Genomic DNA, 20,442 nt, shown 5'->3' on the forward strand with positions numbered 1-20,442 from the left:
ATTTCATTTTCAAAGGTTACATTTGCTGTTTTTCCCATTAGTGCAAACTGAATAACTTTTAATAACTAAGTGAAAACATGATTTCAGAAAGGTTTTCAAATGTATTAGAAATCAAAACCTGAAATATTCAGACTAATTTAGTACTTTGTAGAAGCCCCTTTTGCAGCAATTCCAGCTTTGAGTTTTCTTGGGTAAGTCTGTAAAAGCTTTGCATTCCTGAATTTGGATAGTTTATGTCTTTCTTCCTGGCAGATGATCTAAAACTCCATTAGATTGGATGGGAAGCATCTATAATCTGCTATCTTCAAGTCTCTCCACAAATGTTCAAAGGGGTTGAAATCTGGGCTTTTGAAAGACCACTAAGGGTTAGTGAGAGACTTGTCCCAAAGTCACACATTTACTTGACTGTATGCTTTGGCTCATTGATGTGCTGAAAGGTGAACCTAGTCTGATGTGGTGTGCCCTCTGAAGCAGGTTTTCTTCAAGGGCCTCCCTGTATTTGGCTGCATTCATCCGTCAATTCTGACCAGTCTCTTTGATCCAAGGCTGAGTAACACCCCCATAAGCATGATGCTGACACCACTATGCATCACATGTAGGGGTGGTATTAGGCAGGTGGGCTTCGCCAGACATAGTGCTTGGAGTTCTGCTGAAAGAATTTATTTTTTGTCTCATCAAATCGGAGAATCCAATCTCTCTTGGCCTCAGAGTCCTTTCAACCGTCATGTGCCATTTACTCAAGAGACACTTTGGTCTGAGAGTTACTAAGGTGGTTGTCCTTCTGACAGGTTCTCCCATCTCAGCAGAAGACTGTTGAAACCTCCCTGACTAATTCTGTCTTGTCAGGTTACTCAGTTTGGCCAGATGGCCATCTCTAGGAAGAGTCCTGATGGATCCAGACTTCATCCATTTTCAAGCTTCTTCCAGGCATTGAGGCCATGTGCTTCTGGTAACACTCAACAATTTAGAAACATTTTATCCCCTTGCCCTGATCAATGTCTCACCACAATTTGATCGCAGAGGTTTACAGAGAGTTCTTGGACTTCATGGCTTGGATTTTACCCTGATATGCTGGGTGAATTGCAGGACCTTATATACACAGGTACATGTGCACCTTTCTAAATGATGTCCAGCCAATTCAGTTTGCCACAAGAGGACTCCAGTCAAGTTCTAGATGCATCTTAAGGAGAAATAAAGGGATGAAGATGCACCTGAGCACAATTTGGAGCACCACAGTAATGGGACTGAATATTTACATGATTGACAGTCTTCATTGTTTAATTTTTAGTAAATTTGTAACCCTTTCTGAAAACCTGTTTCCACTTGGTTATTATTGGCGATGGAGTGTAGACTGATGGGCAAAAATTGCAAATGTATCCATTTTAAATGTACAACACAATAAAGTGTGTAGACAGTGAATGGGTCTGAATAATTTCTGAATCCATATCTATCTATCTATCTATCTATCTATCTATCTATCTATCTATCTATCTATCTATCTATCTATCTATCTATCTATCTATCTATCTTGATAGATCGCTATCGCTAAGAACATAAAACTCAAGACAACTGATAATCAAGTAAGAAAAGCGTTTGAAAGGGCCACTGTTTCTGAAGTTAAGTTATTAGGAAATGCTCCTTAACCACTCTTTGCTGTGATTATCCCTTGTATAGGCTGCTTTATTTGAAGATTTGAAAAGGCCTTTATACTTATTTTGTTTCTCTTTGCTTTCAGACAGGGAATCAATAACGCCAGAAGATGAGAGCAGCTTGCTTTTCTCAGCAGTCTTCACATTACTGTTTATGTCCATCCACTTAATTTAAGTGCAGAAATAATGAGACTTGGAATGGAAAGCACTCATGCTGCCCACCTGCTGTACAAGCCCATTGCGGAGGCTTGCCGCATCAGCATATACTGTCCAAGGGGTAGAGCCAGAGGCTCTGTGTACAAGAGCACAAGTCCTGCCAGGAGCCAGACTCCAAAGAATTTTGCTCAGTATGGCCAAGGAAAGGAGGAGCTGAGGGAAGCACAGCAGGGGGACTGGTCTTGTGAGAGTGTGCTGAAGCTTGTGAACTCGACTCCAAAACAGGGAGCTGCCGCCGAGCTGTTCAGGCAGCAAGCAGAGCACGACAAAGTACTGTTGCGGGCTGATCGATTTGCAGTCTGCACCTACTGCAGGAGAAAGTTTGATATGGGCAACCAAGATGGGAAGATCCAGAGCTATTTGGAGGCTGGCAATTCCAAGGAAGATCACAGTTGGGCCTGCAGCACTGAACCCCAGAGACCGGTCCTTTTGCCAGTCATTGCCAAAGGAAGAAAGGCAAAGAAAGTAGGGACAAGGAAAGGGGAGAGTCAAACAAGAAGAAGAGTGTACAGTGGTGATGAATCCTGCTCAACATATGTTTCTGTTGAGGAAGGAAAGAAGAGACGAAGTTTACGGGGGCTTTCGGAAAACCTTGTTGGCCAACTTCCCAATCGGCATTGGAATGTCACATCTGTGGTGCTAGGGAAACCTGACAAACCTGAGGGAGATTTAATGGAGGATTCCAGAAACTTCGAATCTGACACTGATATTTGCAGCGAGTTGTCAGATTATGATAACGAGCAGCTATTTGGTTATGGCATGCCATACTACAGTAGCAGCTATCAGGAGAATATTTCAGAAAGTACAGCAACATGTTTGTCAAGCTACACCTGTTATGGAAGCAGCCCGGCCTGCATCAGAACACCACTTCGGTCTGGCTCCATAGGAAAGGCTTTTACTAGCCCTGCAAATCAGCCGCAGTTGCCAGCAAAAGGAGGAGAATCTTCCAGACAAGACTCTGGGATTAGAGTAGTTGCTAAAGTGCAAGAGGTAAAAAGTGTGTTGCATCAGGTTGGCAGAAATGACGCCAGAGAAACTCCGGAACTGATAGGGACATGGGAGGAGAACGTTGCTTCGGTGTACTCTTCTTGTGTGCCAGTAAGGTTGATGGCCAACGAAGATGTCTGCACTGTGCTTTTGCCTGATTCAGAGGAAAATATATCATCTAAAGTGTTGAAGATGGGCGAAACCACCAGTAGTAATTTTGGGAGACATTTAAAAGAAGTTGGTAGAGAAGGTAAAATGTCAGAGCAAGTAAGCCTTGAAAATCTAGATGTTTTTTTTGACCATCAGGGTACAGTACCTGTGGAAACGATGACTGTAGGGGTTCAGTATCAATTGAAGGGGTTTGCCTCAAGTAGTAGTGAAAAAGATGTCAAATGTACAGCATTGCCGGTTCAAGTCAGATTTGACAACATTTTTAATCAGTCTTTACCTGTCGCCACCACCAGTCACAATGCTTCATTAACTGCACCCTCTCTGTGGTTGTCAAGGCTGCCAAGTCCACCAAGTCCACAGCTAGACCACAGCATTTTGCCTTTATTTCAGACACAGCTGCAAGAGAACTCTACTCAAACGTGTGCTGCCACCTTGTGGTCTACAAATACAGATACGCTGCAGTTTCACACTCAGGCTTGTAACAAGACTGAAAACAGAACCCCACTTGGTGGGAAGGATTTACCTCTCAATCAAGACTATCCTGACATTGAAGTCAGTCTCTTGGCAGCATGCAGAGGTTAGTGGCAAAATTTTCTAAACATTAACATTAAAATGTTTAACAAATGTGGAGGAAAAAAAGATGATGCCAATCCTAATGAAGGGTTCACAGATACACAGTAAATGCATCCGCCAGCATTTTATCCAAGGTTAGACATTGATTAAAATGAGTGATTAAATAACTTTTTGCTATTCATGTTCCAGTTGGACTGCATTCAATACTGTATATTTTAATTTTTTGAGAAGCTTTGCTAAGACATAAGTTTCTTTCAGAGGGTGTGTTTGCTTTGAGGAATCTACTTGTGATGGCATGCTTTGATATCCTACTCTTGATGTCTTGATGAGAGCCTATAAATAATTGAGCAGCTTTTTTCACCAGTTTGTTTTTTTGAGCCTCACTGCTTTAAAATTAATTAATGATGGTTGAAAATTGACAGTGTTTAATACTGTTGTCTCACAGGTCTAGATTCTTAAGTATAGATCTGAACGTGGTAACTGTAAGTGTGAAATTTACTTATTCTCCCTGTTATCTGTGTGGGCTTTTCTTCAGGTTCTCTAGTTTGCTCTCCATGACTTTACTCACCCATGGTTTTGCATTAGTAGAGTTTCTAAACTGTGATATTGTTAATATCATAACTGTGTGACTCGACATAAACAAAAATTAAAAATAATAATTCTGTAAAAACACAAAGAATTCCTTTTAATTCCTGATGTACGGACTGTGGCCTGTCCACAACACTGGACTAAAATAAACAATTTCAAGAAATGAATGGTAATCTACCAAGGGCAAAAAATGTTTAAAAGCAAGTAAAGAAAAATGACCACAAACAGAGTCTGAAGAAAAATATTTGTACAATAAAAGCGATTCTCATCTTTGCTACATTTGCACTGAAACAGTAACCATGTTTCCCAAACTGATGTCAAGGACTAACTGTTGAAATTGAAATCACCGTGTCTAATATGGTAGGAAATCTCTGTGAAAGGCAGGCATTGTCCTTCTGGTACAGAACATAAGTCATCAGCAAAAGTGTCTTCTTCAGGCATAGTGGCCCAAAAGAAAGCAGTACATTGGGCAGTGTTACAGGTCATGTTAGCACCCTTTCCAGAAGTACTCGAGAACAAAAGAGCATCAAAAGGACACACCCTACACCTGTCTTAACCTGTTCACCACCTATTCAACACCGTTCTAACATTGTTGCATTCTCACACAGGATTGTGAGTTTCTCCTTTTGGAGATTTTCAGCTGATTGTGGGGGTGTTGTTTTTTTTTTTTCCTTCACAGAAAACCATGAAAATAAAGTAGATACCTGTATGTCTTCCATGATGTTTTGAGTCAGACAGTTGGCACATCCATAAGAGAAAAGTGCATGCTTGTGTCACTAGGCTGTTTAGATATGTAAAATGGATGAGTACAATTCAGCATAATCTTAAATCCATCCCCCCCCCCCACTCAGGTTGAAAACCTTGGCCCTGGGACAGTTGGCAGTCCTGTAAAATCTTGTACCCCACCTTGCTACACAAAAGTGTATGAAAGTTAAACCACACTTAGTGTCCTGTCTGCCCATCCAAGAAGCAAGATTTAATCACGGTACCCTACTCTAATGGCTACACAAAGCTTCCTGCTCTTCTGTTCTGACAGGCAGTGGCACTGGGGTTGGTTACCCCTAACTTATAGAATGCAGTATAAGGAGTATTCTGTGTTAGCTAAGACTTCTATCAGTAGTAGGCAGCCACCTTTATATGGAGGGAAGGATGTGGGTGTGTGTGGCATATCTGAGGTGATCATGTGTGCAGACAACCCAAGCAAGTAGTGTATGCTTGCCATTGCTACTCTTTTTGTTCATCTCTCTTTATATGCATAAAACAAAGACAATATTTTTTATACAAATCTGATGTAATGTCATTGTTGTTCTTTGATGGCTTTGAGACAGTACAATGCTTTAACTGTGTTTATCTGATTTTGACTTGTAATTTTAAGAAGTGGAAATATCTGGAAGGATGGATGTTACCACTCAAAGCACAGATTACTGCATATAAGCTCATTTTGCTTTTTTCTTGTTGGCAAGTCCTGCACCACTTTGCTTGCTCATAACAGTATTTGACTGTTTGATACAATCCTTGTTGCTTAATAACCTTATTTCCTAAAATATATTAGTTTTGAGAGTGACATTTAGAGTGTGAATTGTGCTTTCAATGTACTGATTGTAAATTGTTTTTAGTTCCTTGCTGATGCCTGACTGTAGTAACTGCGTTTATTTAAAAACAAAAGCATGAAAGTATTAATAAAAAGAATACAGTTTTTGGTTCAATCATTCTTTTGTTTTTTTAACCTGCATGAACCCAATTAGTAGATAAACACATGAGCATTTTGAACAGTTAATTTTAAGTGTTTTGGAGTGTTCTCCTGTACCATAAAAATCACTATATAGTTTTAAATAGCTGCAGGGAGCTGCAAGTATCAGAAGTGAAGATAAGTGTTTCCATAATTTTGCCCATCTAAAGAAAGCTTATCACCATGCTGTGCATCATCTTGCAAAACCATAACCTCTTTCACTGTAAAATGTAGAATTTGACGTATTATGAAAATGAAGACCACTCCCTCATATATCTGAAAAACATTTACCTTGACACCAGGCTGTCTTAAATAAGCTGATTTCCATTGCCATCTCCTTTTATATAGGTTTAGGGTTAATACTGTATGTAAATGTGGTTTCTGAAATATTCTGTGGTGTGCAGACCTGCTCAGCCTTTCTGCAGCTAGGATTTGAAATTTGACTATGCTAAAGTAGTTTCCATGTTATTAATAGGTTTGTATTTTGATAGCTGTTTATAATTGTATGTGTATACGTGCGTGCGTGTGTGTGTATACGTGTGTGTGTATGTGTATATATATATATATATATATATATATTGTAATAAGGAGCGCTATATAGCGCCCGACCTGGCACAGAACGACACAGAGGCACGTATAAACTCAATGGACTTTATTTTCTTCTTCACCCGTGGGCGCACGTCTTCCCCGTGACCCACAGGTAATACACAGTCCCAAAACACAAGTCCAACACAAAGCAACACACTCTTTCTCTCCCACCACTCCTCTACAAGCTTAGTCCTCCTTCCTCCCAACTCTGGCTCCCTGAGTGGTGGTGGCTGGCCCTTTTTATATCCCACCCGGAAGCGTTCCAGGTGCTTGGTCACCTGGTCCTAATTGCCCTTCCGGGTGGGGCTGAAGATATGACCAGCCAGGCTGCTGACTCCATGCTGCTCCCCCTGGTGGCCATCCGAGCCCCCAACCAGGCTGTGGAGGACTCCATCTCCCATGGAGCCCTGCGCCAGGTTGGGGAATCATTGTCCACCAGGGAGGCTGCCACCAAGCGTCCCGGGGGAGGTATTGAGCTGCCCATGGTGGCTCCCCCAGAACAGATGCAGCAGGGGCGTCCCTGCCGGGCATGGGACCCGGCTGTCCTTCACAATATATATATATATATATATATATATATATATATATACACAGTGGGGTAAAAAAGTATTTAGTCAGCCACCAATTGTGCAAGTTCTCCCACTTAAAAAAAATCCAGAAAATCACATTGTCTGATTTTTGAAGAATTTATTTGCAAATTGTGGTGGAAAAAAAGTATTTGGTCAATAACAAAAGTTCATCTCAATATTTTGTTATATACCCTTTGTTGGCAATGACAGAGGTCAAACGTTTTCTGTAAGTCTTCACAAGGTTTTCACACACTGTTGCTGGTATTTTGGCCCATTCCTCCATGCAGATCTCCTCTAAAGCAGTGATGTTTTGGGGCTGTCGCTGGGCAACACGGACTTTCAACTCCCTCCAAAGATTTTCTATGGGGTTGAGATCTGGAGACTGGCTAGGCCACTCCAGGACCTTGAAATGCTTCTTACGAAGCCACTTCTTCGTTACCCGGGCGGTGTGTTTGGGATATTTGTCATGTTGAAAGACCCAGCCACGTTTCATCTTCAATGCCCTTGCTGATGGAAGGAGGTTTTCACTCAAAATCTGACGATACATGGCCCCATTCATTCTTTCCTTTACACGGATCGGTCGTCCTGGTCCCTTTGCAGAAAAACAGCCTCAAAGCATGATGTTTCCACCCCCATGCTTTACAGTAGGTATGGTGTTCTTTGGATGCAACTCAGCATTCTTTCTCCCCCAAACACGATGAGTAGAGTTTTTTTCATCTGACCATATGACATTCTCCCAATCCTCTTCTGGATCATCCAAATGCTCTTTAGCAAACTTCAGACGGACCTGCACATGTACTGGCTTAAGCAGGGGGACACGTCTGGCACTGCAGGATTTGAGTCCCTGGCGGCGTAGTGTGTTACTGATAGTAGCCTTTGTAACTTTGGTCCCAGCTCTCTGCAGGTCATTCACTAGGTCCCCCCGTGTGGTTCTGGGATTTTTGCTCACCGTTCTTGTGATCATTTTGACCCCACGGGGTGAGATCTTGCGTGGAGCCCCAGATCGAGGGAGATTATCAGTGGTCTTGTATGTCTTCCATTTTCTAATAATTGCTCCCACAGTTTATTTCTTCACACCAAGCTGCTTACCTATTGCAGATTCAGTCTTCCCAGCCTGGTGCAGGTCTACAATTTTGTTTCTGGTGTCCTTTGACAGCTCTTTCGTCTTTGCCATAGTGGAGTTTGGAGTGTGACTGTTTGAGGTTGTGGACAGGTGTCTTTTATATTGATAACGAGTTCAAACCGGTGCCATTAATACAGGTAACGAGTGGAGGACAGAGGAGCCTCTTACAGAAGAAGTTACAGGTATGTGAGAGCCAGAAATCTTGCTTATTTGTAGGTGACCAAATACTTATTTTCCACCATAATTTGCAAATAAATTCTTTAAAAATCAGACAATGTGATTTTCTGGATTTTTTTTCTCATTTTGTCTCTCATAGTTGAGGTATACCTATGATGAAAATTACAGGCCTCTCTCATCTTTTTAAGTGGGAGAACCTGCACAATTGGTGGCTGACTAAATACTTTTTTGCCCCACTGTGTATAATATATATATATATATATATATATATATATATATATATATATATATATATATATATATATAGTGGTGGATTGCCGGCTTTCGATTCCGGCTCTCACCCCCAGGCCGCCAGGAGGAGCTCTCCCAACAGCGAGTTCCAGCAGGGCCTCATGGACTATGTAGTTTTTATACGCAGCCCTGCTGGATACCTTGGGGCCCACCAGGCGTTGCTGTAGGGGGGCTCGTAGGCTCGCATGTGCCCTATAACCCGGGAGTACATCATGGTCATGTGACGGGAAGAAACGATGTGCTCCCGGGGTGAAGAAAAGGACTGTTTACCCTGACCCGGAAGGAATAAGGAACTGTGGACTGTTGGACAGGAACACCTCCGGGTCAGGGTGTATAAAAGGATTGTGGGAAAGACCAGATGCTGAGCTGAGCTGGGAGGTAGGGTGGCAAGTGTCTGGGCGAGGAGGAGAGAATTGTGATTAGTATTGTGAGAGTTTATTGTAATTATATGAGTGTGGAGTGGAGGGTGCTTTGTGCACGTCAAGACAAAATAAAAGAGTCTTGTACTTTTATCCAGTGTCTGGAGTGGTACCTGAGGGTGTTAGAGGTGGCTCCACGCCTCTACTGCTACAATATATATATATATACACAGCATATATATATAATATTTATATATATATATATATATATATATGGAAGAGAAGGTCTGTGATACAGTTTGCATATTAGCAGCTGGAGATCCTATCCACAAAGGGAGAAAAATGAATCACGTATCATAAAGTAGTTTTTATTCCTGAGCTTTCAACCCCTGCCAGGGGTCTTCATCAGAGGATAATGCTTAGACTTACAAGAATCAAAGGCAATATATAGCAAAACATTACGTGGAGGTGGTGGGGGGGTGGCTAAGTCAGTGTGAAGGGGGGGTGGGGGATTGGGTGTACAGTTTATTTATTATGAACATGTTCTTCTTAAGTTTGCATATGCTGGATTTATGTCCAAGTGTCTGTTGATGGCATTCTCATTTGATAGCCAAGATTCGGCCAGCTCTCTGGCACTTTTAGTACTGGCCTTAAATTTTACTTGTACATTGGCCCAGTTAAATGTATGTCCTGTTGATTTAGTATGCGTGTAGATCAATGAAAGTGAGTCCTTTCTTCTGACGGCGTTGCGATGTTCTTGTATACGTGTTGCGATTCTTTTTGAAGTTTGTCCTATGTATACCGCTGAGCAAGAACTGCATGGAATGCTATAAACTGCGTTTTGTGTTTCTGCTATTGATATCTTGTTTTTAGCATTAAACAGGACCGTGCGCAGATTGTTCGTGGGTTTGTGTGCTATTCTGACTCCTGACTTGGCCAGGATGCGCGCTGTACCTTCAGACACCTTGTGGTGATAAGGGAGTGAGTGCCAGGTGGGGTGGGGGTTCTGATTCAATTCGATTGTTTGCTGAGTTTTTTGGCGTCTTCTGTGTAAGCTCCGATTAATGAATGTTTTTGAGTATCCGTTTGAAGTGAAATATATATATATATATATATATATATATATATATATACACATACACACTGTGTATATATAATTACATTTTTCATTCTGATTTGGAATCTGGATATTTAGGTGGTTACCACTTTTCTTTGTTCAACAGACGTTCCCACTTAATATAATGGTGCTGTCAGTCCAAAGGTTGACTCTTGCAGGGGGGTTTGCAGTTCATGTTTTAGCATCTTATCTATTTTAACTGCTACTGCAGCTGCTGTTAGTTCTAACCTTGGTATAGTGACAGGTTTCAGTGATCTCCCCATTAGAAATGAACAATGTATCTTAGGTTCTTTATCAGTTAGGAGAAGGTAAGAAACATACCTGTCTTCAGAAGCGTCTCCAAAATGATGCATTTGTGCAGGCATTATATGACCAAATCTAATTGGTTCAATGCACCTGTTTACATTGGAATCCACAAGTAGCGGCAAATCGTCCATCCATTTTTTCCATTGCTGGTGTCACACACGTGCGACTAGGAGCGAGCTGAATGGACCAAGTGGAGGTGATTACCCGCCTGGCCAGGGGGTGGCGGGGTGCTCTAAACTTGTTTCTGTTAATTCTGCAGATCAAATACAGGAGTTTATTAAGCGGATAAAGATAAATGGAGATGAAAAAGAAATGGGAAGAGAATCTGCTTCCTCAGTGCTTTAAGAGCTTAATCTAAAATGTTATTGGTTAGATCCAGCCAGGTTTTGAAAAAGTTCTGCACAGATTCTCTAAGTGAGAATTTGACTTTTTCCAATTTCAAATAGTATAAAACATCAGTTACCCACTGACTTAAAAGAGGAGAGTTAGGATTCTTCCAGTTGAGCAAGATAAGTCTACGTGCCAATAGTGCAGTAAAGGCAATCACAGTTTGTTTGTCCTTCTCCACTTTAAGCCCATCTGGAACTACACCAAACACAGCTGTTAATGGGTTAGGAGGTATTGTGACACCAATGTCTGAAAGGCATTTAAAGATTTTGGTCCAGAATAATGTTAATTTGGTGCAGGCCCAAAACATGTGACCCAGTGAGGCTGGAACTTGATTGCAGTGTTTGCAGGTTGGATCTTGCCCTGGAAACATTTTGGACAATTTTAAATGAGACAGATGTGCTCAATATATAGTTTTGAGTTGAATGATTGTATACTTTGTGTATATGGAGCTTGAGTGAATTCTCTGCATTGCTACCTTCCATTCTTTTTCTGATATGTTGAGTGAGAGATCCTTTTCCCACTGTCCTCTTGGATCTTTGAAAAGGAGGGACTGCAAAATGGTTTTATATATTGCAGAAATGCTGTCTGAGTCCTCGAAACTGAGCGATATTTTTTCCAGCGTAGAGGAAGGTGGGAGATGAGGAAAATCAGGCAGGTTCTGTTTAGCAAAGTTTCTAATTTGAAGATAGTGAAAGAAATGTGTTGCTGGAAACTTACATTTGGAATGTAATTGTTCATCGGATGCAAAGACGTTGCCTATGTACAGGTCTCTAAGTGATTTAATCCTAAATGTTTTCCAGATATTAAACACTGCGTATATTTGTGTATGTTGAAAAAGGTGGTTCTCGTGCAAAGGTGCCACAGATAAAAGATTCTCTGTTTTAAAATGCTTCCTACATTGGTTCCATATTCTGAGTGAGTGAAGCACAATTGGGTTGTTAGTATATTGGAGATAACTTGCATTTATAGGGGCACAAAGCAGGGAATATAAAGAAGTACCGCAGGATTTTATTTCTATTGCGTACCAAGCCTGTGTATGTTCATCTATTTGTGTCCATGTCCAGGTTTTTATAGCTTGTATGTTTGCTGCCCAGTAATAAAACGGAAAGTTAGGTAGAGCCATGCCACCTTCTGCCTTAGGTCTTTGTAGGGTCGCTCTTTGGATACGTAGATGTTTTAAATTTCAAATAAATTAGGTTATGGCTGAATCTAATTACTTAAAAAATGATTTATTGATGTATATTGGAATGTTTTGAAATTGAAAGAGAAGCTTGGGAAGGATATTCATCTTAACAACGTTAATTCTTCTAGCTAGAGTGAGATGAAGGGTTGACCATCTATGCAAGTCTTGCTTAATTTTTTCCATATACAGTTAGGTCCATAAATATTTAGACAGAGACATCTTTTTTCTAATTTTGGTTCTGTATATTACCACAATGAATTTTAAATGAAACAACTCAGATGCAGTTGAAGTGCAGACTTTCAGCTTTAATTCAGTGAGGTGAACAAAACGATTGCATAAAAATGTGAGGCAACTAAAGCATTTTTTTAACACAATCCCTTCATTTCAGGGGCTCAAAAGTAATTGGACAAATTAAATAACTGGAAATAAAATGTTCATTTCTAATACTTGGTTGAAATCCTTTGCTGGCAATGACAGCCTGAAGTCTTGAAGTCATGGACATCACCAGATGCTGGGTTTCATCCTTTCTAATGCTCTGCCAGGCCTTTACTGCAGCGGCTTTCAGTTGCCGTTTGTTTGTGGGCCTTTCTGTCTGAAGTTTAGTCTTCAACAAATGAAATGCATGCTCAATTGGGTTAAGATCAGGTGACTGACTTGGCCATTCAAGAATTTTCCACTTCTTTGCTTTAATAAACTCCTGGCTTGCTTTGGCTGTATGTTTTGGGTCATTGTCCATCTGTATCATGAAACGCCGCCCAATCAATTTGACTGCATTTAGCTGGATTTGAGCAGAGAGTATGTCTCTGAACACCTCAGAATTCATTCGGCTGCTTCTGTCCTGTGTCACATCATCAATAAACACTAGTGTCCCAGTGCCACTGGCAGCCATGCACGCCCAAGCCATCACACTGCCTCCACCCTGTTTTACAGATGATGTGGTATGCTTTGGATAATGAACTGTTCCACGCCTTCTCCATACTTTTTTTTCTTGCCATCATTCTGGTAGAGGTTGATCTTGGTTTCATCTGTCCAAAGAATGTTTTTCCAGAACTGTGCTGGCTTTTTTAGATGTTCTTTAGCCAAGTCCAATCTAGCCTTTCTATTCTTGAGGCTTATGAGTGGCTTGCACCTTGCAGTGCACCCTCTGTATTTACTTTCATGCAGTCTTCTCTTTATGGTAGACTTGTATATCGATACGCCTACCCCCTGGAGAGTGTTGTTCACTTGGTTGGCTGTTGTGAAGGGGTTTCTCTTCACCATGGAAATGATTCTGCGATCATCCACCACTGTTGTCTTCCGTGGACATCCAGGTCTTTTTGCGTTGCTGAGTTCACCAGTGCTTGCTTTCTTTCTCAGGATGTACCAAACCTGTAGATTTTGCCACTCGTAATACTGTAGCAATTTCTTGGATGGTTTTTTTCTGTTTTCGCAGCTTAAGGATGGCTTCTTTCACCTGCATGGAGAGCTCCTTTGACCGCATATTGTCTGTTCACAGCAAAATCTTCCACATGCAAGCACCACACCTCAAATCAACTCCAGGCGTTTTATCTGCTTAATTGATAATGACATAACGACGGACTTGCCCACACCGGCCCATGAAATAGCCTTTGAGTCAATTGTCCAATTACTTTTGAGCCCCGGAAATGAAGGGATTGTGTTAAAAAAATGCTTTAGTTGTCTCACATTTTTATGCAATCGTTTTGTTCACCCCACTGAATTAAAGCTGAAAGTCTGCACTTCAACTGTATCAGAGTTGTTTCATTTAAAATTCATTGTGGTAATGTACAGAACCAAAATTAGAAAAATGTTGTCTCTGACCAAATATTTATGGACATAACTGTAGACAGTAACATTTTGTTGATTAAGAGCTTTATGTTTACTTGTGATGTTTACCCCTAGGTATTTAAACTGATCTGCAATGATTAAAGGGAAGGTGTCCAGTCTAATATTGTATGCAAAATAATTCTGAGACCAGAAATCTTTGAAAATTCTCTAAGTGCTGTTAGGACTGCAGCCACAGTATTTTGTGGGTGTGATACCATATGCAGTACCATATCATCTGCATATGCAGAAATTTTCTGTTCAAGTCCTTCTTTGATAATCCCCTTTATCCGATAAGCTTTTCGACAGTGAACTGCCAGTGGCTCAATGGCTATTGCAAAAAGTAGTTGTGACAAGGGGCATCCTTGTCTGGTACCACGTTTTAGTTTAAAGTTGTCTGAATTAATGTTGTTAATACAAACTGACGCTTCTGTATTGGTATACAGTAGTTTGATCCATGTACAAATGTTCGGGCCAATCCCAAATTTCTCGTAATGTAGTGAAAAGCTAGTTCCATTCAATCATATCAAATGCTTTTTCTGCATCCAACGATAATAATATCTCTGGGGTATTTGACTTTGCTGGTGAATATATTACATTAAACAGGCATTGAAGATTGGAAGCAAAGTGTTGGCCTTTAATAAATTAAGTTTGATCTTGTGATATTACTGAAGGCAGCACTTTCTCCATCCTTCTAGCTAGGACTTTTGAGAGTATCTTAACATCATTATTCAGAAGTGAAATTGGTCTGTATGATGCATATTGTAATAAGTCATTATTTTGTTTAGGAAAGATGGTGATTAATGCTTGGCAAAAAGTTTGAGGTAGAATTTGATTGTCTGTAGCTTCTGTGAATGTTGCTAATAAAAAAGGAGCTAGCTGAGTGGAGAATTTCTTATAAAATTTGACAGGGTCTGCTGCTTTCCCACTCTGAAGCGACTTTATAGCATCTAGTAATTCTGATCCAATTCCTCTGCACTAAGAGTATCTATTAGTAGTATCTGTAATGCATCCAGAAATGCATTAGATTGTGTGTTGTCTTCTTTAAACTCAGTAGAATATAAGGATTTATTGTAGTCTCTAAATGTATGCATTATATTTTTAGGGTCAATGATTTTGTCTCTGTGTTGGTGATTGCTGGGATTGCATTTCGAACTTCTTGCTTGTGGATTTATTGAGCTAAGAGCTTATTAGCTTTCTCTCCATGCTCATAGTAATGATGTCTTGATTTAAAAATGAGTTGTTCAGTTTCTTTGGTTGTTAAGAGGTTGGGCTTTTCCTATGAAGAGCCTCACTTGGAGACCTGGCGTGTTCTTGATCTATTCTAGTAATTTCGCTGGTTAGCTCTGATACCTTCTTGGTTTCTAATTTATTTCTGTGGGAAAGATATGAGATAATCTGTCCTCTTAAGAAGGCCTTCAGGGTTTCCCAGAGTATTCCTGCAGAGACCTCTTAGGATGTATTTGTCTCTAGAAGAAAAATGATTTGTTTTGATACAAATTCTGTACAGTTCTCGTCTGCTAATAAAAGTGGGTTGAGACGCCATCTGCAAGATGAGTATGTGGGGCATAATGATTTTAGCTCCAAGATCAGCGGGGCATGGTAGGAAATAACAATAGTGTTGTACTTACAAGATTTAATCATGGGCAAAAAATTATTATCTATAAAGAAATAATCAATTCTTGAGTAGCAATGATGCACTGGTGAGCAGAAGGAAAATGTTCTTGAGTTTGGGTTTAGAAACCTCCAGGGGTCAGATAAGTTATGGTCAGTTACAAACTGTGTAATTGTCTTTTCAGTGTTAGATGTCATTACCCCTGTAACAGGAGACCTATCAAAGTCTGGATTTAAAACACAATTAAAGTCCCCAGCCATTATAATTTTATGAGTGTTCACATTGGGAATGGATGTAAATACATTTTGCATGAATTCCCTATCATCTACATTTGGTGCATAAACATTTATCAAAATCACTTTACAGTTAAATAAATTGCCCATGACAATCACATATCTCACTTCAGGATAAGATACTAAATCTGATACCACAAATGAGACTGTTCTATGTATAAGAATTCCCACACCTCTAGTTTTCTTTGTAAAGCTAGAATGGAACATTTGACCAGTCCAGTCTTTTTGCAGCCGGAACTGATCCTTGCTTAATAAGTGGGTTTCCTGTAAAAATACTATTTTAGCGTTTAGACCTGTTAGGTGGGAGAATACTTTCTTTCTCTTTAATTCGTGATTTAGGCCTTTAACATTTCAGTTCACAAAGTTAACTGTCCCATCATGGAGACATTGATTCTGAATTTTTTATGTCATTTTGTAGTCCTAACTGAAAGTGAGACAGCTTTGACCTTAGTTTCCAATTTTCCCAGGAGTTATTGCCATGCAGCCTATTGTTATGTTGGTAATTATAATTATAAGAATTAAAAAGAGAGATTAGAGATAACTTGCTCACTTTCTCTCTTTCCACTTGTCACCCCCCCCCCCCCCCCCCCCCATTTTGCCTTCCTATGTGAGGCTGTCCCAGTCCCACGATGTCCCAGTCCTCTAACATACCTAGAGACAGAGCACATCCAAAACAAAACAAGCCCCCCAGCAGCGGCATTTGAGGATTAAAAATTGAGATATCTATTGCAGATAAAGTCTAAATCTCTCTATTACAAAAAAAATTCTTGGATGGGAGACGAGCTGTGATCTTCTCGGAAGACAATTTGACGTCCCACGAGACAAGGCATTGAGACAACATTTAAAACAAGTTTACGGACATCTAACCTAGCAGTTGTTGGAATGCTTTTGGCAGACACGCTTCATGTGCTCACAGCTGTTAAAACAATGACAAGTAACAAGCAGAACACGCAGCTCGCCAGCAGATGAACCGACTGCTACTGCTTAGCTTGCGTTAAGCCCCCCCTCACCCCCTTCACAACGCAAGCGGCAGAGACGTGAAGTGGCAAAATGACAGCTGCTGTACAGGCTTTTAAATGATCGAGGAACAGTGCGACAAGCAGAATACGCAGCTCGCCAGCAGCAATAAGCCAGCAGATGATCCAACCGCTTCTCCTTAGTGTGCATTCAGCCGCCCCCCCCTTTCACAACGCGAGCAGCGTTATACATCCTGCGAGAAAGAGATTTAACCACGCCCAGGGCCGGAAATAAAGGACAAGTACAGTATTGTTTTTACAAATGTTTTAAAGTAAAAGTGTAAATAATGCAGCTGTAACAATTCCAATGAAAATAACAATCTCTTTAAATTGTGTACCCGGTAAACCAAACCTGGGGTTGGGCAAGCGAAACGAGCAGGGAGCAGAGCCCCCTAGGAAGCATAAAATATAATTTTAACAGTCTTGAAATAGTAAGATAGTAAACCCAGAGAATGGTGTTAAAAAGTGGCCCTGGATAAGCATAGTAAACCCTAATGCAATAATAACAATAACAATAAACAAAGGGTATGATGTTAAACAGTCTCCTTTAGAATAGTAAAAAGAAAATAAAATAAAAATAGAAAAATGTTACTACTTTAATTTCTTCCACACATACTCGAGGAGGTGTGATGATGAATATTGTTAGTGCATATGGCCCGCAAGTTGGGTGTGCAGTTGGTGAGAAAGAAGATTTTTGGAGTGAGTTGGATGAAGTGACGAACAGTGTACCCAAGGGACAGAAAGTGGTGATTGGAGCGGATTTCAATGGATATGTTGGTGAAGGGAACAGAGAAGTGCAATGGATTAGCAAGGAGGAAGTAAGGACAGCTATGAAGAGGATGAAAAATGGAAAGGCCGTTGGTCCAGATGACATACCTATGAAGTATGGAGGTGTTTAGGAGAGATGGCAGTGGAGTTTTTAACCAGATTGTTTAATGGAATCTTGGAAAGTGAGGGGATGCCTGAGGAGTGGAGAAGAAGTGTACTGGTGCCGATATTTAAGAATAAGGGGAATGTGCAGGACTGCAGTAACTACAGGGGAATAAAATTGATGAGCCACAGCATGAAGTTATGGGATAGAGTAGTGGAAGCTAGGTTAAGAAGTGAGGTGATGATTAGTGAGCAACAATATGGTTTCATGCCAAGAAAGAGCACCACAGATGCAATGTTTGCTCTGAGGATACTGATGGAGAAGTTTAGAGAAGGCCAGAAGGAGTTGCATTGCGTCTTTGTGGACCTGGAGAAAGCATATGACAGGGTGCCTCGAGAGGAGCTGTGGTATTGTATGAGGAAGTCGGGAGTGGCAGAGAAGTCCGTAAGAATTGTACAGGATATGTATGAGGGAAGTGTGACAGTGGTGAGGTCTGTAGTAGGAGCAACAGATGCATTCAAGTTGGAGGTGGGATTACATCAGGGATCGGCTCTGAGCCCTTTCTTATTTGCAATGGTGATGGACAGGCTGACAGACAAGATTAGACAGGAGTCCCCGTGGACTATGATGTTTGCTGATGACATTGTGATCTGTAGCGATAGTAGGGAGCAGGTTGAGGAGACCCTGGAGAGTGGAGATATGCTCTAGAGAGGAGAGGAATGAAGGTCAGTAGGAACAAGACGGAATACATGTGTGTAAATGAGAGGGAGGTCAGTGAGGATACAGGGAGTACAGCTGGCGAAGGTGGATGAGTTTAAATACTTGGGATCAACAGCACAGAGTAATGGGGATTGTGGAAGAGAGGTGAAGAAGAGAGTGCAGGTAGGGTGGAATGGGTGGAGAAAAGTGTCGGGAGTAATTTCTGACAGACAGGTATCAGCAAGAGTGAAAGGGAAGGTCTATAGGATGGTAGTGAGACCAGCTGTGTTATATGGGTTGGAGATGGTGGCACTAACCAGAAAGCAGGAGACAGAACTGGAGGTGGCAGAGTTAAAGATGCTAAGATTTGCATTGGGTGTGACGAGGATAGATAGGATTAGAAATGAGTACATTAGAGGGTCAATTCAAGTTGGATGGTTTGGAGACAAAGTCAGAGAGGTGAGATTGCGTTGGGTTGGACATGTGCAGAGGAGTGATGCTGGGTATATTGGGAAAAGGATGCAGAGGGCAGAAAGATATGGAAGAAGATGATCCGCTGTGGCAACCCCTAATGGGAGCAGCCGAAAGAAGAAGAAGATACACGTGTACATGTATAATTTAATTAAAACATAAACAGAAAGTGGTCGAGAAGAGAAAAGGATGTAAAATTATGGTACCAGTATCATTGCAAGTGGATCAGACAGCAGGTAATATCTTCTTGCCATGCCATAACAGGATGCGACTCACGATCATATTTCAAAAAAGTGTCGGGATCAGCTTTCTTAGCTCTTTTTCTGCTTCCTCCGTAGTGGTGCAGATGTAATACTTGTCTTGAATATCCACTTTCAGTTTGGCAGGATACAAAAGGCTGTATCTGATATCGGTTTTCCGTTACCGCTGTTTAATATTGTAAAAAGCTGCATGTTTAGCAGCTGTTGAGGGTGAGAAATCAGGGAAAATACGAATGTGGTTATTTTCAAATATAATCTCTTGTTTCTGTCTGAGAAGTGACATTACATTAACTAGATTAGATTGTAATCTCTCAAAGCGTACAAGAGGAGTCCTACGTTTAGAGGTATTTGATCTACGTTTGCAATAACCTACTGCTATCTTGGTATCTGATTTAAAGTCCTCTCCAATTATTTTTGAGAATAGTTCAGCTACGAATTTCAGTGGGTTTGGACTTTCACGATTCTCAGGTAGACCTTCGATTCTAATATTATTCCTTCTGCATCCATCTGCCAGAGCAGCAAGTCTGTCTCAGAGTTTTTTGCATTCGGAATTCACAGGTGTTGCTTTTCCATCAGCGTTAGATGGCAAATGTTCGGCTGTTTCATTTGGAGTCGTGAATGTCTGCTTAATGTCTTCCAGTGCTCTCAGTCTAGACGCATTTTCCTGAATGTGTTCCTCAATTTTTCCCAGCATACCTTTAAAGGCTGCATCAGTGTGATTATATACATGTTTTTCCAAGTCTTTATTATCCTGCCGCAGCTCCTGCATCTCCAGCTGCAGCTTCTCGTTTGTCTTCTCACTTGTCTTGAGCAAACCATTTATTTCTTTCTTTATATTTTTCTGAATGCCTTTCTTGATCTCATTTATGGCCGTTGCCATTGTTGCGATCATTACCTTCAGTTCAGACAGATTGTTTCGGCTTTCGTGCTCCATAGGTGAAGTGGCAATCCCTATTACAGCCAATACTTCCGGATCACAAGGAGTAGATGAAAGCGCTGGCTGCAAGGCCCATTTTCGCTCTCGACAGGAGACAATGCAGCGAAGCAGGGTCCTGGGGAGTCTGTGCTTTCGCCTGTCTGTTCCAGGTCAGTCTCTGAAAGGCCGTAACTTGCACTTGGACTTAACAACAACAACAACAACATTTATTTATATAGCACATTTTCATACAAAAAGTAGCTCAAAGTGCTTTACATAATGAAGAGAAGAAAAATAAAAGACAAAATAAGAAATTAAAATAAGACAACATTAATTAACATAGAAAGGAGTAAGGTCCGATGGCCAGGGTGGACAGAAAGAACAAAAAAAAACTCCAGAAGGCTGGAGAAAAAAATAAAATCTGTAGGGGTTCCAGGCCACGAGACCGCCCAGTCCCCTTTGGG

General features: G+C 40.9%; 1 protein-coding gene across 1 annotated transcript in view; it reads left to right on the forward strand.

Moving 5' to 3' along the window:
• LOC114667097 (formin-like) overlaps positions 1-20,442 on the forward strand; it is a 613,004-nt gene that overhangs the window by 21,417 nt on the left and 571,145 nt on the right. Inside the window, exon 2 of the mRNA XM_051920062.1 lies at positions 1,736-3,600. Within this exon, the coding sequence (XP_051776022.1) occupies positions 1,836-3,600 (1,765 nt within the window). The 5' untranslated portion in view covers positions 1,736-1,835. The remainder of the gene's footprint in view (positions 1-1,735; positions 3,601-20,442) is intronic.

This window comes from Erpetoichthys calabaricus, chromosome 16 (genome assembly GCF_900747795.2).
Source record: "Erpetoichthys calabaricus chromosome 16, fErpCal1.3, whole genome shotgun sequence".
In the NCBI taxonomy this organism is placed as follows: Eukaryota; Metazoa; Chordata; class Cladistia; order Polypteriformes; family Polypteridae; genus Erpetoichthys; species Erpetoichthys calabaricus.